This window comes from Plectropomus leopardus, chromosome 12, assembly GCF_026936395.1.
Source record: "Plectropomus leopardus strain MGB_pleo_1.0 chromosome 12, ASM2693639v1, whole genome shotgun sequence".
NCBI lineage: Eukaryota > Metazoa > Chordata > Actinopteri > Perciformes > Serranidae > Plectropomus > Plectropomus leopardus.
Window position 1 is genome coordinate 4,395,044 of NC_142187.1, and position 16,082 is coordinate 4,411,125.

A 16,082-nucleotide genomic window follows, 5' to 3' on the forward strand; every position below is an offset into this window, starting at 1 on the left:
TCTTAAGATAACTAAGCTTCTCCTTTTTCTCACCTCTTCCAGTGCCAGTTTTTCGTTGGCCTGTCGCAGGTCCTGGCTCATTGTGTGGATGATGTGTTCATGCCGTTGGGTGGTTGCAGCCATCTTTTGGTTCCTGTCCTGCAGTGCAGAGATCTCTCTGCGGTACGCTGATACAGTGTCCTGGAGCATCTCGTACCTGACGACACAGAATAAACACACACACTGCATCAAAAATATCTCCAAGCAGTGAAATAGGGGGCAGGTGCAGCAGCAGAATTGGACTTAACAAACCTCTTGTTGCTGAACTCCAGCTGAGAGGTCAGCTTGGCGTTGCTGGAGCGCAGCTCTGTCAGCTGCCTCTGTAGCCTGTCGTTTGTTTCATTCAGCATCCTGTCGTTCTCTGCCTTCTCCTTCTTATACAGAGTGAAGGCATCGTTCAGCTGGAGACACAAACACATGTCGTCAGGAAAGCTGGTGAATCTGAAATGCAGATTTTAGTGAGAGTGTGTACAGGTGTTTATATGTACCTGTTTTAGAGCAGCTTTAGCCTGAGCGGTCTGTGCTGACTCGGCAGCAGCAGCTCTCTGAGGAGTGGAGCGAGTAGCTGGGACTGAGGGCCGAACAGGAGCAGGGTGGGATGAAGAATCCAAACCTACACACACACGAAAACTTGAGCTCATTTCATATGCTACCTTCACGTGCTCCTCAGAAATATCGTATTTACCATAATTAAGAATTACAAGCACATGAACAGCCCTCCAAAGTCATAATTACGAGTGGGAATTTTTGCTGATATCCGAGTTGCAGAGTTGTGACGTTCACATGATGTTTCAGGGCAGCAGAAATGGTTGAAAACATGGAAATAGTGTCAACAACTGACGGTAAAAAATTATATATATTTGTTCCTGGTAGCTATCATTATTTTTTAGTAGTTGCACATTTTAGTAAATGCATCTATTAGCTGTAGCAAACAAGCAACCTTTGAACTATAAAGCATGCCAGGCGAATATACTAACATTCATAACAAGGTTATTTTATAAGACGAGTTGTGGACTTGATGTCATAAAGTGCAACCCATCTTCTTTGTAGCTTCCATGTTGTTCCCACTTAATGACCTCAGAGCAAATGAACACAACAAAGTTGAAAGAAGGACCTCCCAACTTGTAAAACAGAATAAAATTAACAGAAATCCTCATTAATGCAAATATGTGTGGGTATGTCTGTGTCACCGTGAGGAGGCAGGCTGAAGCCGGTGCTCTGTGTCAGCAGGGCCTTGTACATGTCTCTCTGCCTGGCGTTGGAGTCAACCAGCTGTTTCTGCTGGTTCCTCTGCTCTCTCAGTTGCTCCGCCTCCTTCTGAAGCTTATCCACACTGGCCTCCAACTCTGACACACTGTAAGGGAACCACAGAGACAGAGCTAATGTTAAAATACATTTCAAATGGCTTCACTGCTAATCTGTGATCTGTTTCACCTGATCCACAGCAGGAAAACACAACTGAACATCAACACATATGCATGGGTTTTATAAATGTGTCTATCATGACAACAGCTGCAGTTTAATATGTGTGTGTGTACATCAGGTCTGAATAAACCATATGAATATGCATTGATGTGCACGTAAAATTAAAGCTGTGCATGTAATTCTACGTTTGACATGCACCGATTCATGAATCTTGGTGTACCTCCAACTCACTCAAGAAGTCATGATGAAAATAAACGTTTCAATATTACGTTTGCTGAAAATGTTCCAATTACTACCTAAATTTTGACGCAGTTTCTCTGTACATTACTGGAATTTTTAATCAGATTCGACCACATCTGTGGTGGAGTGCTCTTTTGTGTAATCATCTTCAGGTTTCAGTCTGGGAGAGTGACACTGTCTCCACATTTAAGAGTAGCATATTTGGAAACACTTTTTTAAAATAAAATACAGAGTCTTGCATTACCACCTCGCACCAGTTTCAGTCATACAGCAAAATTTTGGTTAAAGGTCAACTTTCATTGAATTTGCACTTTTCCACGTCATCCAGGCCACTGACAGTTAGCTAACGAACGGCGACTCCTCTGCTCTGAACATCCAAACAAGACATGAGTGTTGTTAGTTCAACTATTCTGACCTATGTGGCATTAAAATAAGCATTCAATGGATTATTTTCTTTAAAAATAGATGTTACCAGTTATTTTGAGATTTTACGATGTAATGCTGGAAAAAAAGATGAATAAAATCCTACTTTCATTAGCATGTTCTTCTTTCTTTTTGTGCTTTTGAAAGATTTATTTATTTAAGATTTATTATTTATTTGAGACATTTACACCCATTTAGACATTTATTTTTTAACTGCCAAAGATTTTTTCCCCATCTGTTTCACAGATTAAAAAAAAAAGAGAACAAAGGATAATCCTAGCAAGACTTTTTTTTCTCACTTGTTCTTAAGTCATAAAAAAAGGAGAGAATTTTTTTCTCTCTTGCCTCTCAGGGCTTCCATAGCTACTTGTATAAAAAGGTGATTTCACTTTCATACCGCGCTGATGTCACTTGGCTCTGCTGTTTGTCCTTTTCCTCCTCCAGCTCCCTCAGCCTCCTCAGCAGGCTCTGGTTCTGCCCCTGCAGCTCCTCCACGCTGCGGAAGGACAGTGGGCGTGGACTGACGGTCTCGGTGGTGCTGGAAATGTTGGCGGAGCTGCCGTCATCCTTGGTCACCTGATTGCCTTTAGCTTTCTCCAACTCCACCAGCAGAGCGCACACCTGAACAAAGAGGAGAACAAAAGAGTGATATTGTATCGATCCCATGTTCACATGATTATTAAATAATCTGATCAGATACAGCAAAAGAGTTCCATGAAAATAGACCAGATCAGCTGCGATGGCGAATGAAGTCAGTTTCTTTCGCAACTAAACAAACTTCAGCACAAGTTGTATAATCACATGGACAAATTTAACCCCTTTGAAACCTGGCTCAACATCACTTTTATCGCCTTTAGATACCTTTCACAAGTATGTAAACCTCTGAAGTCTGAACAAACTGGATGGGTTTTTAAAAAACATGGTGAAGAGACAATAAGCAAGTTAGCAAGAAATGTCAGGCAAAATAAATACGAAAATTATCAAAAAACTGACAGAAATGTCAAGTACAAAATCTATCTTTAAAATATGTTATAGAAAATGAATGCAATTATTATTTGATTTACTTTTTAGCATTTTTCCTAGGTAATTTTCTTTTAAAATATACATAGGTATTTCACTTTTCTTTTTTTGCTTATTTTTAGTTGATTTCTTTGTTATTTACTTGTTTGTTTTTAAAATCATCTTTTTTGGCTTATTTGCAGGTAATTTATTTGTTACCAAAGTTACTTTTTGTATCTTTTTACTTATAACTTGCTTATTTTTGGGCCATTTTTTTAAGTTGCTGCACCCTATATTTTTTTTTTTTTTTTTTAAAGATTATTTTTTGGCATTTTTGCCTTTATTAGATAGGACAGATCAGCAGTGCGAAAGGGGGAGAGAGAGGGGACGACACGCAGCAAAGGGCTGCGAGCCGGACTCGAACCCGCGACCGCTGCGGCACAGCAGTGCCATTATACATGGGGCGCCTGCTCAATCCACTAAGCCACTGGACGCCCCACTGCACCCTATATTTAAAAAAAAAAAAAAATCAAGCCAATTCGCTCAGGTTTCAAACGGTTAAGACTGAAAGCATTGAGAGCATTTAGATTTCTTTGAAAGCATGTATTGCTTGGTTTGTGTGTGTGTGTGTGTGTGTGTGTGTGTGTGCGTGTGTGTGGGTGTACCTGTGCAGATGTGTCTTCTAGCTGTCTCTCTGTCCTCAGTTTGTCTCTCTCCATGGCATCACCACGCTGCTTGGTCTCCTCTTTCTCTTTTTGCAAACTGTAGATCTCCTAATGACAAAAAGCAAACACAATGCACATGAAACTTGACAGAATATGTTGATATCTGGGGTCAGAAGGTGAAAAAATGTCCTTGATAATGAACTTTGACAAATACAGGAGGAACATGAACTTATCCCACACCGTTCGAGCCTGCTCCAGCTTGTTGCACAGAGAGGCCATGGATCTCTGCATGCTCTCGTACTCCTCTCTCTGACGCTTAAGGACAGGTGCCTTGGACTCAACCTCCTGCACGATCTCATCCAGAACTCGGCTCACTCTCCTGGTCTCCTGCTTCTCCAGCTGGAGCTGCGTCTGACACTCTGCGTACGCGTTATACAGCTACATGCAGGGACAGAGCAGGAAGATTTTAATAGTGTGTGTCAGGTAGACAACAGCTACTTAGCTTTCAGTATAAAAACTTACAGGTTGCCAAAGATAGATTCTACATTGTAGTGGTTGTCACGAGGCAGGTTTCCATTACATATTTGCGCAAAACTAAGCAATATTTTCAAAATGTCCATAAAGCGCAATTGCAAGATGACTGCATTTCCACCAACTTCTCCTCTGCGATAACACTCCAAGAAACATGGTGATGGATGTTCAAAACATCAGCAGCTTTATTTCTATTGCAGCCACCACACTAGCCGTCATTGTTTCCAATCCAAGGCCATGTAGGTGTGTTATGGAGCCATAATGGAAATGCGAGCCCCTTATACGTGGGAGCAGCCGCGCATGGGTTTTCTGGGAGGTGATATTCCACAAGTTCAGAGAGAAATTGTGGATTCAAAACTTCCGTATGATCCGCTCAACTTTTGAAGAGTTATGTGATGCAATAAGACCTCTTGTAGCTCCTGCTGCATCATGAGGGAGCCAGTTCCTACTGACAAGACTACAGCCAGAGCCATTTATGAACCTGTGCAGAGTGACTCTTTGTTGTACATAATGCGATCCATAAAAGTATAAAAAGCGTTTCCATTGCAATTTTGCAAGATATGGCTTTTTCAAATTGCCTGAAATACCACCTCACGTGAGCGTAAAAAATGTTTGCCGACAAATGGAAGTTTTTATACATGACATTAGTTGTATTTTTTATTCGCAATTTCAATTTGCGCAACTTGAGGGTTAATGGAATCCCTTCTTATGTCATCCTGCCCTGACACAATGTCCCATTAAACTCACATCAAAGAACTTCATGCCGGGCTTGACGATGGCAGCGATGGCGGCTGCTGATGGACACATGGTGTCCAACTGCGCCTCAGTCAGAGAGGGCACACCTGGACCACAACACACACACACACACACACACACAATAATGATGGTTGTAAGTTAACAACTATATACATCTGAAGTTAGATAGAAAAATAACGAGAAGCATGTAGGCATGTTCTTACAGCAGTGTTTGCCAGCAGCCTTCATTGTGGCGTTTTCCAACTCTTTCTCCATTTTCTTAACCTTCTCTCTGAGCTCTGCCTCAAGCCGTGTCTTCAGCTCTTCTCCCTCTGACACTTTCTTTTCTAAAACCTTATTGGCTGCAGGGACAGGCAGTGACATTAAACACAAAAGTCATCGTTAATGACAGATTTCTATACTTCACACACAAAAACAATGGCCTTAATCGGCATTATTCTCATCTTCTCTGTTCAATATATTGGGACCACAGAATTACAATTATCATTAAGTCAAACACAGCTAACAATACACACTTTGTCAGGCTCACATGCTGCCTTCATGTGCTTCTTGGAAATATCATATTTATGACTTACAAGCACATGAACAGCCCTCCAAATTTGTCAATGTGTGGGAAATTGGGAAATTTCTTGTCGCCGAGCTGTGATGTTTGCGTGGTGTTTCAGTAAAAAAATAATATATTTGGTTATTTTGTTCCTGGTAGCTATCATTAATTTTTAGTAGTTGCACATTTTAGTATCTGCATCTATTAGCTGTAGCAGGCAAGCAAACTTTTAACTCGGCAAGTATAATAACATGGATAACAACATTGTTTTAAAATATGAGTTGCTGATTTGACGTCATAATTGCATAAACATGGTGGGCAAAAGTCAATATTCACATTAAATATCAAGTTTTGATCACATGTAAAGTGTAATGTATTAATGTTAACTGCTGTCAGTGTAGAGTGATCTTGATTAAATATAAAAATAGAATATATAAAACATATCAAAAAAAATATATATATAGAAATATAAATAAACTGGAAACAGCTATCGACCTCTTGTTTAAATGCTCTAAGCACTGAAATACAACCCATCTTTTATGTAGCTTCCATGTTGTTCCCACTTTACACCCATAAAGCTCATGAACACAATAAAGTTAGAAGAAGAACTTCCTAATTTGGAAACGTCGACAACTTCTACACTGCTAGATATCAGATTTGTCTGAAGATTACCTTCCCCCATGTCTTTAACCAGTTTGCTGAGCTCTTCCACTGCTCTGCTCAGTTCTTGATTCTTTGTCTCCATATCTGTTGCTGCACCCTACAGGGACAACACAGACATCACATGTTGACTACATGCAGGGAATAGCATGACAGTATAATGTCTGGTGTTATTTTTTAGCAGAATTTAGAGAAGATATTTATCCCTGGTGCCTTTTCAGTGAGTCTCACCTTGTAGAGTGAAGACAACTTGACATGAGCGTTGAGCTCATTGCGGTATTTCTCCTCCATGGCACTCCGCTCGTCTTTGGACTAGAGAGACATACAGACAGGACTGGATTAACAACTCGTTCAAAACGCAGCTGAAAGACTACTGACTCGGGCAAGCTGTCAGTGCCGCCTAACACCTGTTCTTGCATCCCTCCATTGGCTTCCTGTAAAATACAAAATAAACTACACAATCCTGTTGTTTATATACAGGACACTGCATGACCTCGCCCTCAGTTACATTTCTGATTTCTTTGTTTCTTGTTGTACTTCTCAACCACTCTGATCCTCAAATTTTGGACTCTTATCCATCTCCTGCTCCCACTGCAAAACAAAAAGTGATCATACATTAGCTGTTTTAGCCCTGACCCTCTAGAACAATCTTCCCCAGTCCATTACATTTGCTGATTCCTTGGACTGTTTTAAGTGTTTACTAAAACCCACCTTTACAGGCAAGCCTCCCTATAGAAACTCCATATGTTGCGTTTTCCTTTGTTCATTTTTGCCTCTTCTGTCCCTCACTACACTGTGTTCCGAAATTACAGACATACAGATGTTCAGAAATTACAGCCTGGCCCGGCCTCAGCCTGGCAGGTCGGGTTGGGACCACTCAGGTTTGTTCAGAGAATCAGAGCTCTCATATCAGACCAAATGTCTCCCCTTCTGTTCCTGAGACATGGTGTTGAGAAACGGCCAGAAAAGTGTTTTTGCAGAACACTGTGTTGTCACAGAGAAATTGAACAGCATGTCATTTTTGTCTCAACATGGACCAGTGTTTACAATTCTCCTCTGCTCTCTGTTCCACCCCGACGCACCCACACGAATGCTCGCGCGCGTGCACACACACACACACACACACACACACACACACACACACACACACACACAAACAAACACAGAGACAGAGACAGTGTCGGCGTAAACTTAGGGGAAACACTGTAATTTGAAGTTGATGTGAAGTTGTTCAATGTCTTGTCTGATGTGCCTGCCCAGACCCCTCTCTGCGAAGCAGCTGTAATATTACCTGTTTGAGTTTATTGTTGAGTTCTTCAGCTCTTTTACTCTGGCTTTCACTGGCTTGCTTCAGAGAAGTGACCTGTCTTTCCAGTCTGGTCACCTGTTGAAGAGAAAAGGGACAGCATTAAGGATGCTTCATGGCCTCTATTTTGTTAATGCAATATTTTAGAAAAATCTGACAACACGTGGCAGGAGGACCAGGGGCCTGTTTCAGGAAGAGGGTTTAACAAACTCTGAGCTAACTATCCCCAAAGTGGAAAACTCAATTCTCGGTTTCAGAACAGCTGCTCGGAGTTTGTTCACTCAAGACTGAGTATGTTCACTCTGAGTTACGCCTGTGCACACTGTATGACAAAAGTTATTGTCAATGGAGCTCTGATACTACGATTCACCATGGCAACAGGTAAATAAAAGGCGCAGCCTCATCTTGAGTTCCATCAACAGAGCTCAGCAGGACTATAAATCCTGCTGCAACTCCTGCATATGGTATGATTTATACCACTTTCTACTACTTATTACTACTAGCACTCTATTTTTTTCATCCCAGTTCCTTGGCTCCTGGTGCACTTGCCATGTTGTATATTGTGAATACGGATATGTGTGTTTTTGTGTGCAAATTTGTAGTCTTGATATGCTTCTCTTAACTAACTGGCCCTTGTGGGAGTAATAAAGTTGTCCAACTGTTCTCTTTGGTGGGGCAGTTTAAGTTGGTTTGATGGTTACAGTATGGTTCCTACTGTATGTTCCCTCACATTACAGCCAACAGGGTATATTTACAAAGTGGAGAAAAGCACACAAATTGGTACAGTTAACTCTGTGCCATATTCAACTGTTACTCGTAATCTAGGAGATGGAAGCCAACAGAGATAACACTGGTGTATTTGTGTATATACTGAACAATCTGCTCAGTTTAAGCATTCTTACTGTATGTGTATGCGTGTGTTACCTGCTCCTTGCTGGTCTTCAGGGCACCTTGTAGTTCCAGTATCTCTTTGCCTTTCTCCCTGCTGGTGTTCAACAGTTCTTCAGTTTTGGTCTTCAGTTCTGCATTCAACCACTCAATTTTCTTCTCGTGTAACTCTTTCTCCTGCTCCATACGCTTCTCTCGGTGCTGCGACACACAAACATGGCATCACAGGACATACAAGAACAAATCACATGATCAAATACTGGAGTCTTGTCATTGGCACTTTATAATTACATGGTCCTAATAAAATCACTCTTAGTGGTGTACTTGGGATTTGTGAATGGCTTGGTTGAGACATTCATTCAAATCCGAAGTCTTTGTGACTGCTGAAGCAGCTAATTTGGTGGTGGTCAGGGGCATGGACTGTTTATAAAGATGGACGATGCATGTTCAGAGTCTGAAGAACTTCACAATAGGTCTTTTTCAAAGCAGACATATTGGCACCTATCCGGACGAAAAGCACATATGTAAGTAATGAAACTAATGATGGTTGAATTTAACTAATGCTTCTGCCTGTGGATCAACCAAACATTTTTCTGACCATCCCACTGGTGTTATGGTGGTAAACAACTTTCTTGTACTGCTGTGAAGAGTTTTTAATTTTCTCTCAGCAGTGCATGAACAGACAGCATATGCCCATTAGGCTTGGGGCAGAATCTGTTTCTTTCATACCTTCGTGGAATTTCACCGGGGTATATGGTATATGTGTTTATGTATTTGAGTTTTCTATGCTCTGCAGGCTGTCTTGCCAATTTCAGACAACTGAATACAGTACAATGCATTTGGGGCGCGGGCGTAACCTCCAGGGCACATGATGCGCGTGGCATGAAAACATCCTCATTATAGCATCTCCTATTAAGTTAATAGAAAGATAAGGGTCCGTAGTTTTTTGGTTTCGTTTTTTTTTAAAACGTGGTATCAAATTTGGTATCGAAATTCATGTAATTTTGGAGGTATCTGAACCGCATACTAGATTTTTGGTACTGTGACATCGCAAGTGTTAAAGGAGAGGTCACTGTACAAACTGCAGCTTCAGTCAGTTCCACGTGATCTTTAACACACGTACCTGAACAGAAGTTGCAGATGATTGTATTTCATCCAGTTTTAACTGCAGCTCCATCTTCACTTTGCTGGTCTCTGTCAGCTTCTCATTCAGTCGCTTCACATCCTCTGCAAACAAACACAGTTTACAAACATGAACTCAAAAAAACTGAAAGGGGGGTCATTTGCTGCACAGACTACAAAGCCGTCAAATGTCAAATGAGTAAAAGTGTAGTAAAAACGAAATGTATCCAGCTTAGACTGTGTGGGTGTGTGGGTGTCCATATGCATGTGCGTGTGAACCTGATATCTTACCAGTGAGGTTTTCCACTTCCTGCGTCCTCTTCTCCAGCAGCCTTGCCAGCTCTCTTTTCTCTGCCTCAATCTCATACTTGGCTTTAGTTTGCTGCAGCCACACACAAACACACACAGTTTACATACAGTACCTGGACAATGTTACTACAGGAGTTTGTAGAAAATGTGAAATAGGGGGGATCCTGTATGGGCGTGGGGGCAATGTTTTTTCAAGATTTAGACGTGAAAATAAAATGAGCAAATAAAAAAAAAAATACATTCGCATTTTTAAACAGAACTCATAAATCAACCTGAGCTGCTGCAAGGGACCATAGGTAACTGCAATGGGCCAGTGCCCTCCTTTGGGTCTGGGTGTGACCCAGAGCAGCAAAACCATATGAGTGAAAATGGGAGAACAGGCAAGCCTAGCACAACTGACCTCTACATGAGGTCTAGTACTCCCGCAGGACCAAGGAGGGTGACAAGGGGTGCTATCTCCTCAGTCTTTTTATTTACCTCTGTCTTTATTTACTTTTAGGGAATTTTGTATGTATTTGTTTATCTATTTATATTTTTTACTTATTTTTTTCTCTTTTTTTAGTGTTATTATTCTATTCACTATTTTGTATGTGCAAATTTACATATATATCCCCCTTATCATTATTCATATCCTGTATTTTCCTCTTAAGTATTATTTGCTCAGTGCATCCTCTCTCTTCTTTCTCAGCTGCAGACACACGTGCACCTAAACACATATACACAAATGACCTCAATAACCACCCATAGCGTAGTTAAATTACTGGTTAATATATCATCAACAGTACGAATACTATAATGTCTGTTTGTTTTGTTTTTTGTTTGTTTGTTTGTCCTGTCTTAGTGATACGCCTTCCGGGTGGAGTATTTAGTGAGCACCATCACAAACTTAACAGTGAAGAACATCAATAACACTGCATGAGCTGTATGGGCATGCTTACCTGTTGTGGTGCTTTATCTTCAGGGCTCTCTCCCTCTATTCCCTTCAGAGCGCTCAGCTCTTCATCTGCACACAGACAATCAAACAGAGCTCACTCTCACACCCAGAACACAGGGACACCACTGCACACAAATGACAAACAACTTGAACAAAATGTTTAGGGACTGCATGTGCTTTAAAGCTTACATTAACATATCTAGGTCTGTAATATGTGGTGACAGTAGAAAGTCACAGCACATAGGATTTAAAAATTAAGTCATGATAAAATGACTGAGGTTACAGTTTTGCATTTCTACAGGATATACATTTGGAGAAAACCCCCACTATGCATCAATATCAATTCTTTTATTCTTCAAAATTTCCATAGATATTGCAATAATATTGATCACTTTCTTGTGCTATGTTCAGAGACCTCAAGAAGCATTTAAAGCTTCAAAATCTGAGCAAACTGGTTTGCTTTCATTTGAAAACATGGGGAAAAATTGCAACTTAACAAGAACTGTCTGCAAATTGTAAGAAATTAGTGGATTTGCAAAAGTATTTTAACCCTTATATTCGGTTCATATTTCATGCCTTCACAGTATGGTCTGGGTCAATTTTGACCCGGGCCAAAAACTGCCTCATAATAAGTGTCTACACCAGATTTTGAATTACAAATCTACTTAGAATGTATAAATAGTCTATCTAACATTAATAAATGGATAATTAATCCTTAATTAATGTTTAAGAGATCAGGAGGTGTGTATTTTTTAGGTTTAACACCACTCGTTTTTGGAGAAAAACGTCTACTATCACACAATATAATGTCCAGGAACATCCTGGAACTGTAAGGATTTATTATATAACATTTATAGCCGTTAAACACTGTCCTCACTGCTATATCATACAGAAACCTCACAACTAGCAACATCTATAATTATCTATAATAATTCGACATTAAGTAACACTTAAAACACAAAAATTGCTTTATTGCAAACTAGTATGTTTGTCAATATTGTCTTCCTGCTCTGACACATCTTCCTCCAAGTCACTTTCTTCTTCCCCATCTTGTAAGATCAGATCAAGGGCATCCTGCAGTCAGTCTTGCTGCCACAACCTCTGCCACTGAAATGGCAGCTCAGGTACCTTTATAATCCCATGACCCCCAGCCTCTCTTATGATCTCTGTGTTGATCTCAGTTATCTCAAAATAAAGGGATTCTTTTTTTTTTTTTCAATTTTTAGGTCATTTTGTTACATTGCAGGTGCTTGTGCTTGCTGGTACAGATCTTGTGTCTGTGTCAAGGCACCCTCTGGCCTCTGTATGACTTCTGTTCCTTATGTGCACCATATAGTATCATTCCTATGTTGTTTTACTCTTTCACTGTTTTGAGATTTCTCCCATGACCCTTCAAAGACCAGCAGGTCCCTGTCTCTGCTGGAACCTGGGCAAATGTGGTGGGAGCACAGACAGTTCTGGTGACAGTGTTGAGGTCCCCCTTGAACTCTGTCACCTTTATCCCATATATAATACACACAGACGGGCATGTACAGTTTCACAGTTTGAATATTCCCTCAAACCACCATTTTCCTTGATTTGAACCACACTAGTGGATCTAAAATCCATTCTAAGAGAAACGGGTCAAATTTGACCCTGAACAGCCTCAGTGTGCTAAAATTTGTACCACCTGTACAAAAGTGTAACATTTAAAATATTTTCATTTTTGTGTATTATATGTCACTTTAAGAAAAGTCATCAAATTTCAGGCTAAAAGAATGACATTTAGGGCATTTTTACTGCTGTCAAAAGTCAAAACGGGTTAAATTTGACCCCAACAGTATGTAAGGGTCAAAAGACATAAACATAAAAGTGGGGTTTTCTGTCCATACTTAAACTTAGACTACTATCACATGGAAGCTGTAGCAGTTATACTGTATCTAGCGAAGCAGACAGAGTTTTAACTTAATTTTTGACTTTGCTCTATTGTGCTAGCATGAGGACACCTGCCACTGCATGGTAACATTCTGACAGCAGCTAAGACATTGTAATGTTTTAATGGCCAGAACTGGAATAACAACAGATGCCCTAAACATTTTGTGCAGAAACTGTGCATACCCATGAGTGCCCTAATGCCACTTAAAGCCAAAAGCACAGTGAAAAGAAAATGGATCATGTCAGCAATAATGAATAATCGAATGCAGGTTTTTAGTAAGTCATAGAGTGGAGTCCAACAATTGGCAACTGTAAACTTGGAAGCATGAGTTCCTCAATAACTGAAGTTAAGAAAATGTGTGTTAATAGTTTGTGTGAAGACTCACTGAGTTTTTTGTTTTCCTCCTTGACCGTCTGCAGATCTTTGGAACTGTTCAGGAACTGTTCCTGACTCTCTGCGAGTCTCTTGTCAATGTCAAAGTACTGCTGTTCTGTAATGGCAGAGAACATCAACAGGAGCACATGAGCGCACAATTCAAATGTCACACAATATAATGCCAACATCACACAGTCACAGAGTTTTATGTTGCATCACTGCTGTCTTCACACAGCAACAGATTTTATCAGCAGCAGCTCTTCAGCTTCAAAAGCTGGCATCATGTTTTACCACAGGTAGCCTTGCACCAGTATACCACTTTCAAGGTATACCACAGCAATGACAATTTTCAGTTATCATACCATGTATAATTGCTCATCAATGGTATTGAGAAAAAAAACGGCTAGATGGAGAGTGTCAGCTTCATTTTAGTTATTTACAAAAGGACAACATTTAACACATACTCCCATTTAAAGAAAAATGTTTCAAGATTTAATTAAAGTAATAAAACATTGTTCAACCAAACAAAAACCTGTGTTGTCATTCGTTGAAGGGTCATTGTAACTTTAAAACTGCAAACACTGCAAACTATGGAACTGCAATCTTTTTTGAGAAAATTAAGATACTGTGAAACTCTCAAACAGTTGCAACCCTCATCACAGGACATACAAATAAATATTCATATATTCAGACCTCATACAAGTAACAGGCAGCTGCAGGTTTTGAATATTAATAACCATTATGTAATGCTCAAGTTGAGCATTTTCAAAGAAACCATTGTGTTATTTAAAGTGTGGATGGTGTAACAGTTTTCAAAAACTTTAAATGTCTTAAAAAATGTGAATTCAGCTATCTGCTTTCACTTTAGTAACAAAATAATGCAAAACGTCATTTGAATATATAGTGACATAACATCAGTGATAGAATGTACATAAGTACATTTACTCAAGAAGTGTACTCCAGTATTAATTTGAGGTACTTAAACTTTACTTAAGCATTTTATTTTCATGCTACTTATGCTATTATTCCACTACATTTCAGAGGGAAACATTCCACTATTTGCTTTAGTTACTTTACAAATTTAGATTTCTACATAGAAAACATTTTATGAAATATGTTTCTTATAAATAAAATTACCAAAACAGTTTATATGAGTAGAGCTGAAACAATTAGTTGATTAATCAATGGATGAAATTGCAGAAAATTAATTGACAACTATTTTGATCTTTTTCTGTTTGTTTGTTTGCTTGTTGTTGTTATTATGTTTTTTATATAGTGTAGAGTTTTGGGGGATGTTGTTTTCAATTTTGTTGATAATTTTGATTTTTTAAAATGCTTTTTAAAAATTATTATTATTTTAGGTATTTTTGTGGTGTTTATTTTTCTTTTATTTTTACATTATTTTGAGGGTCTGGAGGGTTTTGCTTACTGACTCACTTTTACTTAAATACAATTTTCAATGCAGGACTTTAGTTGTAACACAGTATTTTCACAAGGTATTATTATTACTTTTACTTAAGAAAATTATCTAAATACTTCTTCCGGCACTGTGTAACATTAATGTTTCCTCAGATGATACCAAATATGTATTCATAACAGAACAGGAACTACTTTTATAGGCTGTGTTAATTCAAAACATTTACATACCGTTTAATGTCAACTATACGTGCTGTTGGTATAACGTTAGTACTCTTCCGCCAAAGTTAGCTTACATTATATCGTAGCTATCGTTAGCGGGCAGCTGTGAGCATTGTGGATGACACGAAATATTGTTCTTTTGTTTGTTTGTTTTTGCTGAATTTAGCAGAGGAAAGGTTTACCGTGAAGCGGAGTTTGACATGAGCTTTCAGTCATACATGCTAGTCAGCTAACTACTTTGTAGCAACCTACCGCTGTCTGCTTTGTAGCGCTCGTGCTGCGTCCTGAGCGCCTCGTTAGCATTCTGCAGCTCCGTTACAAACTTCTCGAGCTTGTTCTGGGCGCCTTTCGGGAGTTTGTTCAACTCCGTCCGCTCCAGAATCTGGAGCAGGACGGCCGCCATCTCCACCTATCCTCCTAAAAATATAACAGTTGACGGACAAACTCTAGCAAGTTACAGTTGCAATGTACATTAACCCGTTGAACTAAACAAGAACGTGTAAATTCACGCAGGTACAAACACCGGATATCTATCTCATACTTTCAAAATAAAGCAATCAATAACAACCACGTAAAACCGGTGTTATGCTAAAGTGTGTTTCCCTCGTTGAATAGTGTAATAACGTGTAAGTGAATAAAAATACCTCAACTTTTCCTGGTAAAAAGAAAATAAAAGTATATCGTTGTTTTAACAAAATCAAATCGTTCAGGATGATTTTATGTAGCTCCTATAGTTCATCACTGTTTGGGATCGATCAAAGTTTTAGTCTTAAAACGACATTTAAAATAATAAAATATAATATAATATATAGAGATATAGATATATACAGATAGATAGATAGATAGATAGATAGATAGATAGATAGATAGATAGATAGATGTTAAAATAGGGTTGTTGAATTGAATGCTGAAATAAGCAAAACACACTATAACACTCTTGGGGTCGTAATAAAACCATTAAGTGATAAGTGCTTTAACTATTAAAGCATGAAAATTTCAGGATATGGTCAGATTTAGACGGGGAGAAACACATACTGACGGGAAAACAGTCTTCCTCACAACACCAACTTCACTATAATACATCCATGCATGACTTCCTTATGATACATCCATACATAACACCGGACAGCTAAGTGAAAGCTAAATGAAAAACAGCACCCTATTGTGGCTAGGATACCACGACGAATTGCACTGACTGAACTTAAAGTTTCAGTATTTGTTGTCGAAAATCATTCGGTATGAACTGAAAAAACGCTTTTACTTTTTATTACGAGTTTTATCTTGAAGAAAAATTAACAATGTACCGTTAGGCG

At 39.2% G+C, this 16,082-nt stretch overlaps 1 protein-coding gene across 2 annotated transcripts in view; it reads right to left on the reverse strand.

Annotated features, from left to right (window-relative positions):
* LOC121950960 (nucleoprotein TPR) overlaps window positions 1–15,289 on the reverse strand; it is a 51,142-nt gene extending 35,853 nt beyond the window's left edge. For both annotated transcript variants that reach the window (XM_042497104.2, XM_088085064.1), the window contains exons 1-18: window positions 15,022–15,289; window positions 13,142–13,246; window positions 10,846–10,910; window positions 9,890–9,980; window positions 9,600–9,703; window positions 8,513–8,677; window positions 7,574–7,666; window positions 6,514–6,594; window positions 6,295–6,382; window positions 5,282–5,419; window positions 5,070–5,164; window positions 4,032–4,229; window positions 3,792–3,899; window positions 2,525–2,748; window positions 1,230–1,393; window positions 528–652; window positions 292–440; window positions 34–196 (exon numbers count right to left, since the gene is read on the reverse strand). In XM_042497104.2, the coding sequence (XP_042353038.2) occupies window positions 34–196; window positions 292–440; window positions 528–652; window positions 1,230–1,393; window positions 2,525–2,748; window positions 3,792–3,899; window positions 4,032–4,229; window positions 5,070–5,164; window positions 5,282–5,419; window positions 6,295–6,382; window positions 6,514–6,594; window positions 7,574–7,666; window positions 8,513–8,677; window positions 9,600–9,703; window positions 9,890–9,980; window positions 10,846–10,910; window positions 13,142–13,246; window positions 15,022–15,172 (2,307 nt within the window). In that variant the 5' untranslated portion in view covers window positions 15,173–15,289. The remainder of the gene's footprint in view (window positions 1–33; window positions 197–291; window positions 441–527; window positions 653–1,229; window positions 1,394–2,524; window positions 2,749–3,791; window positions 3,900–4,031; window positions 4,230–5,069; window positions 5,165–5,281; window positions 5,420–6,294; window positions 6,383–6,513; window positions 6,595–7,573; window positions 7,667–8,512; window positions 8,678–9,599; window positions 9,704–9,889; window positions 9,981–10,845; window positions 10,911–13,141; window positions 13,247–15,021) is intronic.
* Window positions 15,290–16,082: the final 793 nt, after the last annotated feature.